This window comes from Leptonotus elevatus, chromosome 10 (genome assembly GCF_054856555.1).
Source record: "Leptonotus elevatus isolate MCC_2025b chromosome 10, RoL_Lele_1.0, whole genome shotgun sequence".
Taxonomy (NCBI): Eukaryota; Metazoa; Chordata; class Actinopteri; order Syngnathiformes; family Syngnathidae; genus Leptonotus; species Leptonotus elevatus.
Window position 1 is genome coordinate 18,318,720 of NC_141248.1, and position 22,976 is coordinate 18,341,695.

General features: G+C 35.5%; 1 protein-coding gene across 2 annotated transcripts; it reads right to left on the reverse strand.

Moving 5' to 3' along the window:
• Window positions 1–692: 692 nt before the first annotated feature.
• LOC147167456 (protein phosphatase 1 regulatory subunit 1A-like) lies at window positions 693–22,970 on the reverse strand. Of its 2 annotated transcripts, XM_086088154.1 has the most exons (8): window positions 22,828–22,970; window positions 22,592–22,719; window positions 15,995–16,055; window positions 10,081–10,118; window positions 9,917–9,980; window positions 8,179–8,361; window positions 5,359–5,490; window positions 693–3,372 (listed from the first exon to the last, which is right to left on the reverse strand). In XM_086088154.1, the coding sequence occupies exons 2-8, from the start codon at window positions 22,670–22,672 to the stop codon at window positions 3,293–3,295; spliced, it is 639 nt and encodes a 212-aa protein (XP_085944280.1). In that variant the 5' UTR covers window positions 22,673–22,719; window positions 22,828–22,970; the 3' UTR covers window positions 693–3,292. The 2 variants fall into 2 exon arrangements, with proteins under 2 accessions (XP_085944280.1, XP_085944279.1); XM_086088153.1 differs by having other exon boundaries at window positions 22,592–22,970.
• Between the last annotated feature and the right edge of the window lie 6 nt (window positions 22,971–22,976).

A 22,976-nucleotide genomic window follows, 5' to 3' on the forward strand; every position in this document is an offset into this window, starting at 1 on the left:
CATTTGACTAGAAATACACATTTACACTATAATCCCACTTTGTGTATTAAGTTTAACCTTATTGTTATTACTTTTATATTTTATTCAATGCTCTTTACACATGATTTGGTTCATGACATTTCCCTTTTCCATGTGTTTATTTATTTTTATTTAATCTTATTTAATATTTAATCAACATGACCTGGACATTTATAATAGCAGAGTATTACTATTAATATTTGGTATTGTTGCCATTATTACTTGAATTTAAGATACAAAAGGGTTAGGGTTAGGGTGTTTTTTTTATATATAGTTTAAAAATGTTTCAGGAGTTCTGGCCCCATCCAACCTCTTAATGGACTAAACATGTAGAACTCGAGCAATTACTGACTATTAATACAACTTCAGTAGTTAATACATTTTGCATTGGCTATCATATTGTGGCTGGTGGTTTTGAAAAATGCCTCAACTAATGCCTACTTTTCAGGGTTAACCGGAAGTGTCTGCATGTAGACAGAAGTTGCTGCAACGCCCCTCAATGTACGCGACCATGTTTATGAAAAATGCATGCTTTTCGTGCTTCCGGCTCATAGTTCAATGAATTATTAATACTCGGGGCCTATTTTTAGGGGAGTCACCCTCAATGAACCGCATGGCCACTGGCGCTTGCGTGTGAAAACTTCTTCTTTGTTGTAAGAAATCAGAACATGTCACCAGTTTAAACATTTTATTGTATCAAACACATTTTGATAACTCATCAATTCAAAAAAAAGTTTGGAACAAATGGACTGAGTTAAGAATATTTTTTTTAACAAGACACACACAATAGTATCCATAAATACACTGCAGAAAAAGAGCTAAATTTGTCAGTTAGATGTTTTGGAATTCTGAAGCTGATCCGTGATGTACCGTAAATGTGAAGCATTAAGGAAGGATTGTCACAATCTCCATATTAATGCAACTTCAATTTAAAATGTTCTGGTTGCTTTGACAAAGGAATATCATGGGTGTGTGCCATACAAAACGAAGCACAATCAAATCTATTGGTACCATGCAAGAAGGTGTTTAAAAGATGGATTTAACCCCCCCCCCCCCAAAAAAAAAAAAACTAGCATAAAAAATTAAAAATGTGGGCCTGGCTTCTATCTTAAATATGAAGTACAAATGTTTACAATTGCCTACATCCCCCAAAAAGTGAAATATAATTTAAAACTCTCAAAAATAAACTGCTAACAGATGATTTACATTTAGAAACAAGTGCATCTGAAGTGCGCATGTACCTGCACATTTGGCGAAGATTTTCCTAACTTCCACTATGCTAAACAAACCAAAGCTCCTCACCAACATATGAAACTTATAGAAAGGCATTTGAGCATTAAATCAGTATTGTGATATCCGCAATAAAGCACTAGAATTCCACATACGACCCTTAAGATGGCTATCAAGCATATGCCAGCCATTTGAAAATGTCCTCATGACATGAAATATGCTCAAAAGGATTCATAGAAAGCTGTTAAACTCACACTAGTAGGCACTGGTAGTGGACATTTTTTAAATATTTTAGAAACAGTTCTACTAGTTCACTTACTTGTCTTACTAATGAAGGCAAACAACATGCTAGCACTTGGAACTTAAGTTGAATACCGGAAAAAATGCTCAAATGGATTTCCATAAAAGCTTTTATCTTTCAGTTGAGATGTATCACCTTACTTCCTTGAGACCAATTCCTTTTCAGACAAGGCTTTGGCGCCATCTTGTGGCATCTAAGAGAGAAATAGGAAAAAGTACCACTGTATCTATTAAAATAAACTCAGTTAAATATCTATCAGGTGTCATCAAAGGGTGGGTAGTTTAACTTTTACTTAGTTTTATTTATTTTACTTGAGACGTGTATGCCTGTTAGGAATGTTAAAACGAAACTTGTACTATTGCTGAGTTTTATGATACGTTTCATGAGGTACAAACGCGGTGTTATTGCTTCTATGGAACAATTGCAGTTGTTATGGCACATATACGATGGCGTATTAGGGCCACGTATAAAAAAAATTTTTTTTAGAGAGGGGGTAATATTCAGAGAAAAAGAGCACAAATTTATGAAAAATAAACATACATTTGTGACACTATAATGTGGCTAATTGGCGAGAAAAATCTCACAAATTTACCAGAAAAAACTTGAATGTTTGCGACTAAATGAAGTAGCAAATTTGCAAGAAAAATCTCACAAATATACGAGAAATAAACTCACAGGTTTGTGACATTATAAAGTGGAAAATTTGCAAGAAAAATCACACAAATTTATGAGAAAAAAATTGAATATTTGCAACATTATAAAGTGGCAAATTTTCTAGAAAAATCTCACAAATTTACCAGCAAAAACTAAAATATTTTTGCAACAATATAAAGTGGCAAATTTGCGAGAAAAATCTCACAAGTTTACAAGAAATAAACTTGCAGACTTGTGACATTATAAAGTGGAAAATTGGCAGGAAAAATCTCACAAATTTCAGAGAAAAAAACTTGAATATTTGCGACAATATCAAATGGCAACTTTGCCACAAAAACCTCACAAATTTACGAGGTGAAACTTTAATATTTGTGACATTATAAAGTAGCAAATTCGCGAGAGAAAAACTAACAAATGTATGAGAAAAACTTGAATATTTGTGTGTGGCAAATTTTCTAGAAAAATCTCACAAATTTACCAGAAAAAATCGAATATTTACGACAATATAAAGTAGCAAATTTGCCACAAAAACCTCACAAATTTACAAGGTAAAACTTGAATATTTGCGTCATTATAAAGTGGCTAATTTGCGTCGTGAGTTCCTCCACCGTAGGCATTTTGCACTCTTGCGAATTGTAAATTTGTGAAGTTTTTTTTCTGGCAGATTTGCCACTTTATAATGTCACAAATATTCACGTTTTTTCTTGTAAATTTAAGAGGTTTTTCTCTGAATATTACCCCAAAAATATATTTATATGTGACCCTAATACGCCATCGTACACATATGATGTGTGATTAAATCCTGACGTGACAGGAGACGAGTAAATTCCGAGTGCGACAATAAAATTTAAAAAAGGGGAAAATTGAAAACGTAAGGATCTGTTTGGAAATGTATGGCTGCGTATGAATGTTGTTTTGTGGCTGGTAACTGAGGCCCTAAAGGACTGTCCTGATGTGGTTTGAGTGAGTGAGTGTGCGCACACACAATCTTCTGTCACTGTGTGGCGCTGTCTGAGTAGAAGGAGCAGCATTTGTGATGTACACACGAGCGCTTTAATTCACTCTTTTCATCGACTTCTTTTTCAACATTTATTTTTCTGTCCCTGGGCTGAGCTTCTTTGTCTTCTCGTCAACCGGCTGACTGGTGCCGCACGTTGCCGCTTTTGTGTCTGCAAAATACAGACAGGCATGACAGTCACTCACACAGGGCCGCTTCTGTCTTGCGTATGCTGCTAGACAGTAACTTACTGTATATGATTGTTTTTGGTTTGATCCCTATAGTCATTAAATATAGTGGTGGGAGTTACAAAGTTACTAACATTATGATATCATCACTAGTCACTATATGTTGCCAACCAATCAAATAGTATCACAAAACAAGACGTCAGAATATGATGTCATTATTTTAACCAAAAATACAGACAGTATGGCTGTATCGATACAACACTCATGATACGATAAGACAATATTAAATCAATAGTGGTAGTATTGTGATACAGCGCTCACAATACGATATCACAATATTTTGCCAATACCGATCTTGAGACAGTATGGATAATAAAGCAATCTTTTTCCGATAAACAGTATCACGATATGGTACACACAATTTGATATCACAATATGTTGCCAACAAGAGAAACAGTATCACGATACAGGATTTACATTATTCTGATATTATTGCAATATTTTGAATCTTGTTGACGATTTTCAGATATTAAGTGACATTGAGGGGGTTTTCCATTAAGAGTTTTAGAATGTCCCCATTTGGGGGATTTTAAAAATATTGTGTTACATTTTAACAAATGTTGTTATAATTTTAGAAAAGTTAATCGCACGTTGAATGTCGCTACTACAAGTTGGCAACGCCCAAATGACAACACAGTCTTGTGTTCAGAGTACATTTTCCCACCATGAAGACAGAGGGGGGGGGGGGGGGGGGGTATGTATGCGTGACAGTGAATGTTAATCAAGTTTCCATTGGTCTTGTTGCCATGGTGTTGTCATGCACTTTAAAACTTTCAAAGCGGTTTGTTTACAGAGAACAGGACCCATTGATTGACAAGTGTAATGTAGTACTGCAGTCCAGGAAACAAATAGTTTAAAAATATGGCTTTTTTTCCCCCTTTTTCCTTATTCTTTATTTAGCCTATAATTAGCTTTCATTATTTACAGTAATAAGAGTCAGACTGATTTTATTGTATGAAATATGGAGGAACTACACACCCTTTTCCTTTTACATTTTGTTAAATAAAGAAAATGTTATTAGATCTAGATAATTGTGTAGCCATTGATGTCCAAACGATGGCCTGTGGGCCATTTGTGGTTCGCCATCCATTTTTAAGTGGCCCACGGCATATAATAAAACTGACATATGCTACTAATAAATAAAATTTATATACTGTGCAGCTTTTCTAAATATATAAATGAAAATTTTTACTATTAAAGTGGAAATCAACCTTAAACATTTCTTGACAATAATATGTTATATGTGACCTCACTAGTCTAAACATGAAAATCAGATTAATATTAAATTTGTGGAATATGAGTTGTGAAGCAAAATCCAGCCGTTTTTATCCATCTCAGCGGGCGGCCATTTTGCCATTTGCGGTCAATTTAAGATGACATCACAGTTGCTCGGGTAACGAACAATCATAGCTCACCTGTTTTCTGAAGCTGCGCTCTAATTGGTTGTTACCCTAGACCTGAGCAACATTAATGTCATTTTCAGTCGACAGCAGGTGGCAAAATGGCTGCCATCTGATATTGATAAAAACGGCTGGATTTTGCTGCTGAATTCATATTCCACTAACACAATATTAACCAGAATACCATAGTTAGACTAGTGGGGCTGTATGGAATATATTATTGTCAACAACAAAAAAATTGGGGTTGACTTCCCCTTTAAACAAACGACAGTAATTACTTCAATTAAATTAAATGTACTACTGTTAACTAAAGTGCAGCATGAGTGAAGTTTACAGACCACCTCACGTGTATTTGTGGTATAGAAAAAAGAAGAAGAAAGGCCCACTGTACAGTAGCTTCCAGTGGGCATTTGAGCCACACCCACTTTGCATATCGATGCTATAAAAGAACACCACCTGGGAAAATCTTTAGGACTGCATAATGTGGTGATATTTCCCCTTCTTATTTACCTGCTTGCGCGCTGTTGAACTGCGATGAAGAATCTGACGAAGCGACCCTGGAACAGTCACCGTCTTCCTTAGAGGGTGGGTGCTCCGATTCGCCGACGGCCGCCTCTGACAGACTCTCCCTGGAGAACTCGACTGCAAACGCAAAATAATGGCAGTCAAGGTAATTGACCGATGAGGTTGCGCTCATTAGATGCACATTATGAGCTGGATCAATGCCTCCTGACATTTACGTGTTACTGTATTTACTCATACTGAGTCTATTTACAAGGCCCATCTTTAATGAGGACACATGGCACTCCATAAATATTGTAGGTAGTAACAATATCTTAACTCATTCACTGCCATTGAAAGCAATAGAAGTAAAAAAAATAATAATAATTTTAACTATTTCTATTAGTTAAAAAATAAATAAAAAATGTGTTAACAAGAGTATGAAAGCCTAGATTTTTGGGGGTACATTTAGAACAGATATAAAATTTTTGATTAATCGTGAGTTAACTAGTGAAGTCATGCGATTAATTACGATTACAAATTTTAATCGCCTGATGCCCCTAATTTTTTATAATATTTTCTTTTATAATTTTTTTTCTTTTAATTTTTAATAATCTTTTTTTTTAAAGAAAAGATTAATAAAAAATAAAAATTGTAATCGTAATTAATCGCATGACTTCACTAGTTAACGATTAACTCATTCTCTGCCATTGACGGCTATAAACGTCAAAAATTCATTTGAACTATTTCTATTAGTTTAACATTTTTTTCCCCACTTTTGTTAACAAGAGTATGAAAACATGGAGAATTTTTTTTTATTGTACATTTAGAACAGATATAAAATTTGTGATTAATCGTGAGTTAACTAGTGAAGTCATGCGATTAATTATGATTACAAATTTTAATCGCCTGACGCCCCTAATTTTTTAATAATCACTGCTTTTCTTTTTTTTAATCTTTTCTTTTTGTTAAAAAAGAAATGAGTTATAAACATTTTAATTAATCACATGACTTCAATAGTTATCTCACAATTAATCAAAAATGTTATATCTGTTCTAAATGTACAATAAATAAATGAAAATCTAGGCTTTCATACTCTTGTTAGCAAAAGTGGAAAAAAATTAAACTAATAGAAATAGTTCAAATGAATTTATGGCAGCGATTAAGTTAATCACAAATTTTATATCCGTTCTAATACAATTTTTAAAAATTCTAGGTTTTCATACTCTTGTTAACAAAAGTGGGAAAAAATGTTAAACTAATAGAAATAGTTCAAATGAATTTTTGACGTCTGAATGGCAATGAATGAGTTAATGTACCAATGATATTTCGATACAATACTCACAATATAATATTAGCACAATATTTTGTCCATACCACATGATCACCATACAAGATTCATGTTACTAAACCAAACACTATATAAGTATCCCAGTATAATACAGTAGGTAGTAACAGTATCATGATACAGGGCATCACTAAAAACAAACACACACAGTATATATTGGCTTTAGAGAGACAGCCTTTGTGATGCATGAAGACAGGCCAATTATTGGGTGCATGTGCAGGGTGTGTGCTGCACTCTGTGACCATCTGGTGACCTGCTATTAAAGTGAATTACTGGGCCTGAGATGTAGCGCCAATGTGCGCTCTTAGTCACTAAAGCAAGGACACAGCGTCTGCATAGCAAGCCGGAGATAGCGGCACAAAATGAGTAAGCTCATCGTCATGCATTTGCACAGTTCATTCGCCAAAGGAATTTGTCAAAAGAGAAAAAGAGAAAAATCATTTATTAACTGCCCCAAATAAATAAAACATTTATACATATATTTTACTTGATTTTTTTTTTATCTTAACGTTAAAACTTTCTTTAATTTCTCCATTAAGGATTTTTTTAAATTAGTCTTTTATTTCATTTTATTATTATTATTGTTTACAATTCATTCGCCAAAGGAATTTGTCAAGTTGACACCGTCAAAAAAAAAGAAGAGAAAATCATTTATTAACTGCCCCCAATAAATACATAAACATCTTTTACATATATTTTATCTTACCTTTTTTTGGTTTTAATCTTAACGTTAAAACTTTCTTTAATTATATGTAATGGATTTTTAAAATTTGTCTTTTATTGTATTTTATTCTTATTATTTTTTACAATTCATTCGCCAAAGGAATTTGCCAAGTTGATACCGTCAGAAAAGAAAAAGAAAAAAAGAGAAAATCATTTATTAACTGCCCCAAATAAATAAATAACTATTTTTACATATATTTTATTGGACGTATTTTTTGTTTAAATCTTAACGTTAAAACTTTCTTTAATTATATGTAATATGTTTGTTTGTTTTTTTACATTTTTACCTATTTACTATAGGTTAATTTTTACTGGTTGCTTTGCTGCAACATAACATAATGGAATAAAATATTGGCACTTCATTTTCAATTTTTTTATTACTTTCTGAAAATAAGTGAAAATAACCAAATAGGCCCCAATGAACCATTTTCCCTCTGTGGTGTCATGTGACTCATTAATGCAAACCAGTCACAGGTGTGCGTGGGGAGCAGGTGTTTTAAATTTGATGTGTGTTCTCTTAAAGTTATTTTTTGCCCCCGTTAAGACAATTGTTGGTGATTTTTTTTCTTACATTAGACTTACTGTTACTGTATGTGACAATTTGTCATAATTTATGCACACCTTTGTTCTTCCATTGCTCTGCCATGTGTCACTGTAACATTACACTTTGATGCCATTTTATTTCTACACGGCTTTCTGTGCTTTGAACAATGTTGAATAAAATCCTGAATGCATCTCCATACTGACTGTGGACGTACCCTCCATTTGACAGCGCAGCTTCTCAAAGGCCTCGGCGGTGGCCTCGTCGTCCCGCGGCAGCTCGTCCCCCGGGGCCCCCGAGTCGGGGCTGGGCCTGTCCGACAGGCAACTCTCGGAGGAGCACTCGTCGGCGCCTCCTTGCTGCTGCCTGTATAGGTGATGCTCCACCAGAAACTGCAGCTCTGGGAACCAGGCAAAGGATAAGGATCAAGGATAACACAGTGGGAAAAGGATGCTGAGTGAATGTTGGCAGAATGTTAAAGGAGGAGCCTGTTGGGGAGAAGAGCGGGGGCGAGATGAAGGCAACCAGTGAGGAAGAGGGGAGGGGATTAACACAAGGGGGTGGGAGACGGAGAGGTGATGAGACATCCAGCGCGTCCCAAAAATAATATAAGACATTGAAATGAGTTTTTAAAAACATTAACAGCCAGTCGTGATTATGAAACTTGATACTATTACTCTTAATCACATGGGAGTGGGAATTAAAGCAGGCTGCCTAGCGAGGAAACTAAATAAAGAACAACATCCCACCATCGTTAATTTTCTACTTAATTAGAGCCTGCGTAATCAGGTGATTACAGAAATCCTCAAGTTAAGTCGAATACCTTTTAATATCTTTTTAATACCTTCTCAGTACTTGCTCAAAGCAACACTGCTATTTTGATGATAAAACTTCTCACTTCTGACTAATACGAGGAACTTTAACTCATTTACTGCCATATAGACGTCAAAAATTAATTTGAACTCTTTCTATTAGTTTAACATTTTTTTCCCCACTTTTCTTAGCAAGAGTATGAAAACCTAGAAACAAATATTATACATTTAGAACAGATATAAAATTTTTGATTAATTGTGAGTTAACTATTGAAGTCATGCAATTAACTCATTTATTGCCATTGACGGCTATAGACGTCAAAAATTCATTTGAACTATTTCTATTAGTTTAGCCCCCCCCCCCCCACACACACACTTTTGTTAACAAGAGTATGAAAATCTAAGGAAAAAAATATTGTACATTAAGAACAGATATAAAATTTGTGATTAATTGTGAGTTAACTAGTGAAGTCATGCGATTAATTACAATTAAAACATTTAATTGCCTGACGCCCCTAATTTTTAATTAGGTTTTCATACTCTTGTTAACAAAAGTGGAAAAATTGGTAAACTAATAGAAATAGTTCAAATTAATTTTCGACGTCTATAGCCGTCAATGGCAGTGAATAAGTTAATTACAATTAAAAATTGTAATCGCTTGATGCGATTCAAAAAAAGAAAAGATTATTCAAAATTAGGGGCGATTAAAATTTGTAATTGTAATTGAATCGCATGACTTCACTAGTTAACTCACGATTAATCACAAATTTTATATCTGTTCTAAATGGACAATTTAAAAAAATCTAAGTTTTCATGCTCTTGCTAACAAAAGTGGAAAAAAATGTTAAACTAATAGAAATATTTCAAATTAATTTTTGACGTCTATAGCCGTCAATGGCAGTAAATGAGTTAATGATCACACTGAACCGAACGTCTTAATAAACGCACGAAGCGGCCTATTCCTGTCAAATTCCATCCAATATCTTTTAATTGCTCTGCGGCGATTCCTGTCAATAATTCTTACCTGCGGAGGACCCGTGCAGAAAGCGAGTGAGATGGATTGCCATGGATACCACACGCACACGTGCGTGTGCACACGATCGCGCGCACGCACGCCAAACAAACTTCACCGACATCACTCACCTTTCATCGTAGGCGTTCCTTTTTGTCCTTTTCGCCGCTGTCGAGGGGAGTTCAACAAGGCAGCCTTAAAAATTAAAAACATTTATATTTTTAAAAATCGAATCATCAAAAAAACAAATATATATATATTCCTGTGATGGATAGCATGATGGATAGTACAGTACCTTGTACAGCTGGTTGGGCAGACGGTCTTCATCTATTTCTGTGGGAAGGGAGCCAAACATAATCAATTAGGAGGCATTCAAACATGTTTATGGATATAAAAAGTCTACACACCCCTGTTTAAATGCAAGGTTTTTGCCATATGAAAAACAATCTGACCAAGATAGAAGATCCTAGAAATGTTTCCACCATTAATTCAACCTTTTTGAGAGGGGAAGTAAAAATAAACAACGCAAATAATGTGGTTGCAGAAGTGTACACACCCACACACATGAATAAACATAACTGGGAATCTGGCTGTGTTCAGAACGAACCAATCAAATTCAAGCAATGTGTTCAATTCATTTTAAACGGGAGTCAGCACACACCCGCCACCATTTAACGCAGTGGTAGGGAACCCTGGTCCGCGAGAGCCACTGTCCTGCCTGTTTTCCATGTCTCCCTCCACCAACACACCTGATTTATGAACAAGATCGTTATCAGGCTTCTACAGAGGCAGCTGTGTTGGATGAGGGAGACATGGAAAACTGGCAAGACGGCGGCTCTCGAGGACCAGGGTTCCCTATCCCTGATTTAAAGTGTCTTTAATCAATCCTGTCCCGTCCTGCTCTCACCCCGGTGAAAACGACTCCTGCTCTCAATTGGAATGAGTCCCACTCAGGGTTATTATAGCTTTGAAATTTTCATTTTATTTCGTTTTTATTTCATTTTTGAGATTTGTTATTTACATTTAGTTAGTTTTTTTTTCCCCACTACCATTTTGGAGGTCAGTATATATATATATATATATATATATAAACTGTCCGAGTCTTTCTTTTTTCCCCTACTGTATAATCCCGCTCCCAATCCCATGATTAAAGGTAAAGTTTGCTCCCATCTTGCGCATTCCCAAAAAAAATGTCATAAAAGTTGTTCAAATAGATATATTGCTACAGCTTCTGTTTGAATCGGGGATGGGGATTATCATTTTTTTCAAAGTCGCTGATTGGCTGAAAAATCCTCATCCTGTAAAGCCTATTAATTATATCACAAAACGTGGCATTTGAACAGGGGTGTGCTGACTTTTTATATCAGCCTCCTATGGGGCTTGAAATATATTTCATGGAATGTGTGAAGCAAGTGGAGAAGCATATGACCACACGGAGACAAAGAGGAGCTTTAGTATATATATATGTCGGCAATTGAGGTCACATGACTGCAACAAATAGAAGAAGACGTATCTGTTGACTTGAGCTGAAACCGTAAATTGTGAACCGTTAAACGCGCTCATGGTGGAACTTTTTCTAGGACAGCACCCTGTTGCTCGGCAACCTATACATCCTGGAGGCCAGTGCGCATATATTGCTCCGACTTAAAAGCGTGCGCTGGTGGTGGGTTCCTTAATTCGTCTCTTGTTTGAAGCAGCGAGCGTACGCTCGGATCGTCGCGGATGAAAGTGTTACATTACGACTCGCAATTTCTGTTTGGATTCATATCTAGCGCATCTGGCGAATTTGGAAAGGTTTATAGTGCAATTATAGATGTAGTGACAAATCAATGGCAGTAAATGGAAGGGTCATCAAGTCAAATAAAGATTTGTTTGTTCCTAGAGAAATGGGATTCTTATCACACAAATGGTTTCATTCCATCTGTTTCTGTCAGTGAATGAGTTTTGAAATTATAGCTTGAGATGAATTGAAATTGAATTGCACGGCATTTAGGCAGCACTTGAAACTGGATCAAACACACCTCATTCCTCATGTTTGCAAAAATCCAATTTAAGATTTATTTTTAAATTGACCACGATATTATTTTTAAGTATGGAAAAAAAAAAAAGTCATCACAGTGAGAAAAATGAGACCATGTTCACCATGATCGTTAGTAATCCGAGCTCTCAAAGCATCGAAAGAGTGAGCAGCCGTGGCAGTAATAAGAGATGTGCAGATTACGGGTTGGGTTAAGAAACATGAAATATGGCTTTGGTATTGATGTCGGTTCTAATTGCCTTCTCCATCTGCGCCCTCGAGAAGTAATGAAAGCCTTTTCTAGCTGACTGGAGACTCCCAGTTGACTGACTGGTGGACACAAAGCCAGATGAGCACATACACACGCTTGAGGGGGCGGCCATTTTACCACTTGCTGTGGACTGTTGATGACATCACAGTTGCTCAGGCAGCGACCAATCACAGCTCACCTGTTTTCTCAAGCTGTGCTATGATTGGTTGTTGCCTGAGACCTGAGCTGAACTGTGATGTCATTTTCACTCGACAGCAAGTGGCAAAATGGCCGCCTTCTGATATTGATAATAAGGGCTCATATTCCACTAACGCAATATTAACCAGGATACCATATTTAGACTAGTGGGGCTGCATAGAATATATTATTGTCAAGAATTTTGAGGGTTGACATTCACTGCCATTGACGGCTATAGACGTAAACAAATATTTTTTTCTATTACTTTAAAAAAAAAATCCTCTTTTGTTAACAAGAGTATGAAAACCTAGAAAAAGATTATTGTAAATTTAGAACAGATATAAAATTTTTGATTAATTGTTAAAAAATTAAAAAATGCAATTGCCTGATGGGCCTAATTTTAAATAAATAAATAAAAATAAGGGGTCTTTAATCGTAATTAATCGCATGATAATTGTATATCTGTTATAAATGTACAATAACAAAACTAGGTCTTCATTAAAAAAAATATTTTTTTTTAACTAATAGAAATACTTCACATGAATTTTTGACGTCTATAGTCGTCAATGGCAGTAAATGAGTTAATGTCTAAACAAAAGTACACCCCCATGTGCCCAATTTTGTATGAACACCATTATTTTCCAGCTCTGCCTACACTGCAAAACCAAACAATATTATGTCAAATGAATTCTTTAAAAAAAGGTTTTATTTCAGAAACTGACTGTCTTCCACACTCGTCACCTACTCTAAGGGACATTTATGCCAGAAGGTGTCATATTGAACGTCCACTAATATGTTTGAAGGCCCGTTCACACCCGTGATCATGTAGCACCAATAAGTCAGTCACATGACACCGCGGAGGGAAAATGGCTCATTTGGGATAACGTTTCAAATAGGGGTGCACTCAATTTTGTTGCCAGTGATTGAGATATTAACTCATTCACTGCCATTGACGGCTATAGAGGTCAAAAATAAATTTGAACAATTTCTATTAGTTTAACATTTTTCCCACTTTTGTTGACAAGAATATGAAAACCTAGATTTTCTTTTATTATTGTACATTTAGAACAGATATAAAATGTGTGATTAATTGTGAGTTAACTAGTTAACAAGTCAATTATGACCCCCAAAAAAATTACTCGCCTGACGCCCTAATTTTTGATAATCTTTTCTTTAAAAAAAAAAGATTAAAAAAATATACGTATACTTTTTTACAAAAAAAAGATGAAAAATTAGAAATTTGTAATAATGAATCCCATGACTTCACTAGTTAACTCACATTAATCACAAATGTTATATCTGTTCTAACTGTACAATAAATAAATAAATTTCTAGGTTTTCATACTCTTGTTGACGTCTATAGCCGTCAATGGCAGTGAATGAGTTAAAGGCTGCGTGGTAAGATATTTTGACAAAACATGATTACTTTGCAAAGTGACATTTCTCTAATTGTTTTTCCATTATAAAAAAAAAGTGTTGTTTTTTTCTTCTTCTTTTTTTACAGTTAAGAAAACCAGTTACGTCCCTGGTGGTGTCCATTTTGAAAACCCATTTAAAACATTGAACACTAATAACAGATGAAAGCATCTCAGCAGGAAACTGAAACTTTTTTTTTTCAAGCTTGAGGTTTTATGTTGCATCATTTATCACTCCAAGGTCTCATTGTCATGGGGATAAAAAACCGAGTGCCATCCTGACACACGTTCAGCATTCTCATTAAGGTTAAATGCCACTTGTGTGTACATCCACAGCCTCTGATGGGTGTTTTTTGCGGGGCGAGTGCGGGGAGGGGGAAGGTTCATGGGGCGTGCACGAGGCAGCCTAATAAATAATGCAGGGCTTCTGTGTGATTTGGGGCACGCCAGAACAGCTCGTCTCCCCCTCATCGTGGTATCAGTTCCTCCCTCATCCCCCCCCATGAGCATCCTCTGCCAGCCCCACAGGATCAATGCATCTGTTCAAGCCTGTGACCAATGTTTCACGTTGTATTTCAATCTGCTGTGTGGGGCTGCTGGTTTAATTTGCAGAAGATTACAAAAAAAAAAAAAAAAGAACAAGTTGTGTAGTGATTTTTTTTGTTTTTTCAAACAATACAATATTATGAGCCGAACAGGCGTGTACATTTTTATGTCCTGCGCAGATTAGTGAAGTGCGGCTTTGTTCAAATCTTGCTAGCAATTTAATACTGAAAATTTCCACTTAAGTGGCAAGCGATTTAAGAATGCACAATAACAACATCATTCTTCTACATGCCGGTATGTAACTTAGAGACAGAGTGATCTGATCTTCTTCTGTCTGCGTCATTTCACGTTAATATTCCTCAACTGTAATGAGGACTGGGCGATGGTCTAAAAATGTCCACAAACATAATGTATATATTTTTTTCTTTACAGATAATGTGGGGGGAAAAGTATTTTTTTTAATGTGCACTGAAACGAATTGACTGTAGAATTTATAAGAAATAACTGGCAAAAAAGTAAAATCTCATTTAACTCATTCACTGCCATTGACGGCTATTGACGTCAACATTTTATTTTAACTATTTCTATTAGTTTAACATTTTTTTTCCACTTTTGTTAACAAGAGTATGAAAACCTAGAAAAAATTGTATATTTAGAGCAGATAGAAAATTTGTGATTAATCATGAGTTAACTAGTGAAGTCATGCGATTAATTACGATTACAAATTTTTATCGCCTGACACCCTAATTTTTAATAATCGTTTTTTTCTCTTAAAAGAAAAATAAAAATAAAAAAGAGAAAAGATTATTAAAAATTAGGGGCGTCAGGCGATTAAAATTTGGAAAATGTAGTTCTAAATGTATCATTTTAAAAAAATTCTAGGTTTTCATACTCTTGTTAACAAAAGTGGAAAAAACTGTTAAACTAATAGAAGTAGTTCAAATGAATTTATGGCAGTGGCAGAGTTAATTACTGTGAAAATATATTACACCATATTACTGTATTTTTTAACAAGTACTTACTGTACATAAATTACAGTTACTTACTGTATTTACTTCTTTTTTTCTTTTCTTTTTTTCTTTACTTTTTTCTTCAAGAAAACAGCAATTCACAGCAGTTTCTTGTATTCTAATTTTTACTGATGATTTTATATACATTTGTTACAGTGTGATTAGAAATTAACATTTTAAATATTCAACCATTTTGCATCATATGAACTTTCAAACTGAATCGAAGAGTAACGCCAAATAGACCATAAGCTTGTTCTCATAAGAATTTAGAGCAGCATTGCACTATTGTTAGTGGGAAAACCGCCTTTTTATTAGCTGACAAGCCAATGACAGTAATTGCGATAGGGCCTAATCTTCTTCCATCCTCAATTCCATTTATATTCATTCATTCAAAACATAATAGCGTCGTCTATTCTCACCAAAACCAAACATCCCCGCCTCACTCGACCTTGTTTTTATTACAGGGCCACGTTACACACACACGAGGTGGTACGACAACAGAAGCAGCAACGAGCGGGTCAGGGCTGACTCGCGTACGCCGAGAGAACTCTCCAGAGGAGCGCTTGTTGTGTTTGATGTGCGTATTCCCTCGAGAGAACGCCAGGATGTTTTTGTTGCTCTGAAGCAGCGGCAAAGAAATCCGAGACAAAATAAAATGTTGGATTGTGTGTGAAGTTGAACGAAACATGCACCCGGACTGACTTTATTATCGACTCACATTTGGAATACTGGTATTAAATATACCTACTGGTGCATATTTTTATTTTTTTTACCTGGTGATGATTGGTCACTGGATGCCACTAAAGTTGCAGGTGTTGGCCGACGTCTCCTAATCTGAAAGAGAAGAGAGTAATTTAAAATTAGATGTAAGATAATGAGGAGTGTCGGCAAAGAAAAGTGAGAAATTTAATAATTTTTGGGTGGGCTTCAATCTCATCATACAATATTAACCGAATAATAAATGGTTTACAGGTGACTTAATTTAGGGGGAAAAATGCACCAGAAATGCACATGTACATGCGGCGAAGACTCACGCATACAAAGTTTACTGTATCTCTAATTCAAGATCATTACGTCAACATAGTGGTGACCACAGACATAACTCTAAACAATTGTATACAACATAATCTATATAGATGAATAAAAATGCGATTAATCTGTTCCAGGTGTGCAGTAAACTCCCGCCTTCATCGCAGTCTTGCTATTTTACCGATATTTTTATTAAATTTTTTGTACTGTTAATAACTCTATTTTGGTCTAACTCTGGTGCAGGTGTAATTTCAATGGCGACCATTAGATGGCGGCATACTTATTTAGTATGAGAAGTTGTAAATTTGAAAGAAGAACAAAACAGGAAGTACTTTATTTCTTCACCATAGGTATGAACACTAGATGGCCAATGAGAAGAAACGGAACCACAGGGCGGCCATCTTGGGACAGGGCTGTTTGATCACTCATAACATTACAGTCAATAGAGCGCGGACTTTCAAATAGGTGTAGATTGCTCAACCGATTTTCATTTTCTTCATTGTTATTGTTAGATACGACACAAGAGATGACACAAACAACAACGCCATGTTTAAAAAAAAAAAAATCAGTGATTTAAAAATTCTGCCTGAATCATAACCTAATACGGTTTGTGATAACCAACCAGTGGTTACGTTGCCGATTCCACCTTGAGGCATCTAGTGTTCATTTCTATGGTTATTTAATGTCAAATCCTCTTCAATCCTGCTTTCTATGCCTACAGAAAGTGCCGACTTTAAATGGGTTGATTTTATAATGATTACTGATGTATATTGTGAGATAATAAGTTTATTAAGTTGTAAAAAAAAAAAAACGGATTTGTTTACTGTAAACACACTGAGGGATCGGTACACTGTGCAATATTTTTGTGTTATCTATTAATCTTGCTCTCACTCAATATACTGTATGATATGCATTTAGATGTGTGTGTATTCTTTTAAAAGTGTGTTTAAAGACCTTTAAAAATGTAATTACCGTTAATGCTATTTTAAGTTTTAAAAAAAAACGTGCCCAGAGGGCATTTAATTAGGGTTTTTCTATCTTGTATGGTGTGGGACGGGATGAATGGAGGATTACTGTAGATAAAAACTTGCTCTTCCTAGCTCATTGCATCATTTCAGCGCCACCACGGACCATGTGACCCACTTTGAAGATGCCGGAGTCGCACCGTCAAATCAGCCGCCGTGACATCAGCCGAGCTTCCACCATCGTGCTTCCGGAAAACCTTCACATTTCATTCCAAGTTGTTGAATGGCTGACACGACGGCATTTACATACTTAATGATGGCTCTCGAAAGCCATAATGGTAACGCTGAATTATCATGCTTCGCATGGCATCGGCTTTGAAGGAATAATGTGTATAAATGCAGTGAAAAGAGTACCGCCATGCTGGCACGGTGCAAATGGGAGCTGAAGAGGCTTCATTAGCATTGGAGCTGTATCAGTGCAGTACAGGAAGGCTGCGTGAATACAAGTGTGTGTGCCCTGTGCCTCTTCTGTAGTCAGATGTGCGCCTGCTCCTGCTGCCAACTTCACATCCTGATTGCATATTGACCCATTCAGCACTTTGCTCTCACAAGGTTCTATTTTTATTCATGATGACAAAAAAAACCTCACATTACAGTTGTTGTTGTTTTTTGCAGGAAAGCAAAAATAAGTCCTCCCTTAGCCTTCTTGAACTTTTTAAATCAAGTACTACCGACAAAATATTTAAGTACTACCATAATGACCAACTAAAACAGTGTAGTGTAAAAAGGGCACAAAAAAACGGTGTATTGACTAAAAAGTACATTTTAAAAAGTGAATTTAAAATTTATTGACCACCATGGCCACCTATAAGACATACATGTGTAGCACAGGCAAAATAAACATTTTTGAAATGCCAACAATAAAATGAGGCCCCAAGACTCTTGTCATGGCTACAAACAAATCGCGGTGGACACTACAAACAACGACCTGCTATTCTTGCGCAATTTAAAACGAATCAGAGAAGCGACTGAATGATTCAAGCCTGATGGTTCATGCGGTAAATTATAGTTCAGGGTGGCCATGTCAAAGGCTTATTATGTGATCAGTCAAAGGTTTAGTGCCATCATAAAACAGCAGAAATGGCACACATCATTTTGCTGACAGGCCGAGTCGCCATTAGTGGCTCAAAGTGAGCCTGACATTCAGGGGGGGGGGGGGGGGGGGGGGCATTGCACCCTTTGGCATCTTTTGTGATTTCAATTTCACTGATGGACAGCTCAAACTGAAGCGGCTGCTTCATGTCTGCGGAGCTTTCCATTGTTCGACAGAGGGACGTTTTGGGCCTGAAGCACACGATTGTGTCTTCTCTTTAAAGTAATCCAAGCCTATCTATAATTAGATGGAAATTGTCATTTTGGTTTTACTGAATTTGGCTGCTAGTTTGGCACAAATTTGATCGTTTAAGAGCACATGTATAGATGAAATAAGTGGATACATTAGATAATGGATTTAATACAGTAGCTAACTAGCTTGATGTAGATAGATTTTAATAGTTAGCTAGCTATATAGATATATCTAATAGCTAGCTAACTAGCTATATAAATAAATCTAATAGATAGATAGCTTGATAGCTAGCTAGCTATATAAATAGATCTAATAGATAGATAGCTCGATAGCTCGATAGCTCGATAGCTCGATAGATAGATAGATAGATAGATAGATAGATCGATCGATAGATAGATAGATAGATAGATAGATAGATAGATAGATAGATAGATAGATAGATAGATAGATAGATAGATAGATAGATAGATAGATAGATAGATAGATAGATAGATAGATAGATAGATAGATAGATAGATAGATAGATAGATAGATAAATTTACACTGGTAGATAATTTGCAAAATATAACAGGACTAATATTAGGACTGACAAGTAGTATAGATTAGATTCAATAATTTTATTTTATTTTTTTATAAAATTGACTAAATGTTGGCCATTGGAGGTTTTTGCTCGACAGTCACGATATGCCTTGCGTAAACTGTGACCTTGCATTTTAACACTGCAGCCCACACAGTGAGTGAGTGAGTGACTCATCCACATGCACAGGTAATACAGGAAATAGCCCACAAAGCAGCAAGCTTGAACTCAAATAAGCATAAAAGGAAATGGATGAATGGAGTCACAAGAGCAGTCATTTCATGTATTGAAATGTTCTTGGAAAATACGTTTACTTGAGAGAATATATCTGCATTCCATTATTCAGCTCAAGGACAAAGATGATGTGGAAGGGGAGCGGAGGGGGGGGGGGGGGTGGGAGCACACTCTCTATCTGGGAGGTCTGTAATAAAATTACACATGGAAACATGCCATTTCCGTCTGTGCTGGTTTTGCTAATTAGGTGACCCTCATCTAAATGATAATGAGCTTACAGATGTGACGAGCTACATGAACTGTAAACAAGTCCAACGAGACTTCTAAACTGTAACGTACAGTATTGCTTTATTTAGTATGTGCGAATATACGATGTGTTCCGATTACAACATTAATAGGAGAAAGAAAAACAAAAAGATTACAGAAAATGAATTTCACAAGTGATTCTCCATTTCATATGCATCTCATTTGCATGTGTATTCATTTATCATGTTCCATAACTTGTCCAAATTATTAACGTGCCATCCAGGACTCTATCACTATGAGTAGTCCGTGTTGGGCAGGAGGTTCAAACGTAAGATTGTCATAAGTGTGGGAATACAGTGTGTGCGCGCATGTGTGTGTATAAGCAGGATGGTGTCGTTATGGCGAGTGTCACACACCTCAGGGAGGCTGCTTTCATTGACATGCGCCTCTCCACATAAGCTGATTCACCATGCAGCGGGGCAGTGAACCGTGGCACGCACGCACACACAAACACACTTTTTTTTGTCTGTATAAATTCATCTCTCCATATTACACACACAGCAGCATAGTGTCTATAGAATGCAATCAAGCCCATGGCCACAATGCACAAAAGCATACTGTGATGATACAGTATCATTTAACAGGATGTAAAAATTTTAACAATTTATGCATCATGATTTCATGGGTCAATCCCTATGGGCATTGTTCAACTTCTTGTGTGTGGCCACTAGGGAGCAGTATTATACAGATGTGCATAAAACACAAAGAAGAGTTTCCCAACCTAATATGACTCCACTATCCAATATGACTATTGCTCAAAACAATGTAAATATATTCTGGTAAGATTAGAACTTTTTAATAGAAAATATATAACATTTGTTTACAACTTTCCTTAAAAAAAAAAAAAAAAACTCAAAATAATACGACTCGTAAGATTACGACTTTATTTTCTAGAAAAGGTGATTCCCCCTAGAAATTATACTTCTTTTTTAAAAATAAAAAAATTAACTAAACTTTTTAATCATAAACTTTATTAATGTTTTTCTAAAATATATATTGTTAATATTACATAATAATAATAATTATACAACCATTTTTCTCACAATCTCCAAATTTTATTAAAATATATTATTTGATTTTTAAACAAAAAACAAAAACAGATTTCTTGAAAACTACATAGCATTATTCACCTAATAATGCCCCCCAAAACACAAACAAAAAAAACATTACTTTGTTCTTGAAAATGTTCAAAAAATCATTTTCAGGGAATAAATGTGAGATTTCCTCAATTTTATACCACATTCATCCTGTAGAATTTCCAACTTTTTTTTTTAATGAGATGAACTTTTCCCATTAATAAGAGTATGACTTCTCATAGTATATATATATTTTCCTTTTGCAGTGTGGCCTTCATACTCCTTTCCCACTAATGTGTAAACCCCTCAAATGTCTCCCGTAACTTATAGTACCTGTGAGAGCCTGACACATAGGGAAAAGAGCGGACGCACGTCAGAAACAGCGAATGAGAGACACACACTCATAAATCTCTGCTATTTATACACAAGGTTCATTCAATATGAATGGGCCGTCTTGTTCATGGAAGATTCATCAAATGAGGAGAACGGGACTGTGCTCACGAGCGGCTCTTAACATGCACCCATTGTGAGCCGTCCTTTACTTGCATAGTAACTGTGTCTTGAAATACTGTACATTATGGACTTTTGGACATTCCTGGATGCTGAGGTGTCTCATTATAAGCCTGCGTGTGTGTGTGTGTGGGTGGGGGGGGGTCGTTTCATTCTGCTCACACTAACGGTGGACGTGTAGACAGTTAATTGGCTGCACCGGGGTCGTAAAAAAACAGCATTGTGTTGTTGGGTTTTTTGGCTCACATTAGACACTGAAACATATAAAAAATAATATAGAAGTATGTGTCAGGGAAAAAAGTGAGCTTAACCACCTTGTTTGCTTTCCACAACTAAAATCAGTTGGAAAAATTGTTTTGGAAATTTCTCCCATTTTTGTTCAACTTCTCTATTCAAAATGGAAAACTTTCTCCTTATAAGTGTTTTAAAAATACTTTTAAAAGAAAGCTTTGTCTAGAAAATATACAATTTTATTTTTTAAAAAGACAGAGATTGCAATTTTTTTTCATTAAAAAATTATGACTTTTCTAAATATAAAATGTACTTTTTCTAAAAAATAAACAACTTTTTTTGTTGCGGGAAAAAGCAAGATTTTTTTTAAAACCATTTTTTTCTAAAATATGACTTTTTTGAAAAATATTTAACTTCTTACTAGATGATATATAATTGTTATTGTCAAAACTATACAATACCTCCCAACCCCACAGAAAAACATATTTAGAACAGTTTTCAAGGAAATATGTGACCTTTTCTAGAAAACATACTTTTCACAGAAAATATCATATAAATATATTTTTCAAAAATGTATTTATACACACTACTGTCCTATTCAAAATATAAGACTTATTTCTTTCTGGAAAATATGCTTTTTTAAATGTTTCATTATTAAATTACAAATTAAAATTTTCTAGAAAATTACTTTTACTCACCAGACATGTTTTTTTAAATAGTATATTAGACTTTTTCTCTCTCTTTCTCAATGTGTTTCAAGATAACATTCAACTTTGTTTACAAAATACAAAACTTTTTTTCTTGAAACTATACATCTTTTTTTTTTCAAGAAAATTACATTATTTAAAAAATATATCTATTATTCTCCAAAGATTTTGATATTTTGAAAGAAATTATCAACTTTTACAGAATTTTTTTTCTTCTTGAAACTATAAAAAAATACAAAACATTTTTTCTCACAACTATTTACATTTATTTTTATTTTATTCTTTAGTTTTTTTCATTTTCAGAAAGTACACATTTTCCTTTTTCCAAGTTTTTTCCTTGAAAACATACAGTACATACAACATACACATTCATCACTGTGGTGTTGTTACCTGTTCAGCTGCCTCGGGGTCCAGGTGTGTGTCCAGTAGCGGCATGGTGAACTGTATCTTCCTGGGGCTGCCGGTTTCCATGGCGGCTGTGCTGGAGTAGATGCTTGCGTGCGTGAGTGTCAGCAGTCCTTGAAGAGCGCAAGGAGGAAGAAGAAGGACTCCACCAAGTGAGGATGCTGGCAAACAAAGTGCAGAGAGAAAAAAAAAATGGGGGGGAAAATTGAAAAAAACAATACCGGCGTGACGTTTTCTTGACGTATCCGCACTTTTGCGTCATTCACTTGCTTGTCAGCATTCCTTTTGAATATTCCCAACGTGACCTACTTCTAAGCACCTGCCCGTCCTGCCTTGCCTCCTCTCTGGATCCCAATGCTGAGACGACAAG

What these genes read in the sequence shown, in the direction of transcription:
- LOC147167456 (XM_086088154.1), bottom strand. Translation starts at nt 22,672, where the DNA reads ATGGAAACCGGCAGCCCCAGGAAGATACAGTTCACCATGCCGCTACTG. An exon ending in GCTGCGCTGTCAAATGGAGG is followed by an intron (nt 5,491 to 8,178) that starts GTACGTCCACAG and finishes TTGCGTTTGCAG; the next exon opens with TCGAGTTCTCCAGGGAGAGT. An exon ending in GTTCAACAGCGCGCAAGCAG is followed by an intron (nt 3,373 to 5,358) that starts GTAAATAAGAAG and finishes TGTATTTTGCAG; the next exon opens with ACACAAAAGCGGCAACGTGC.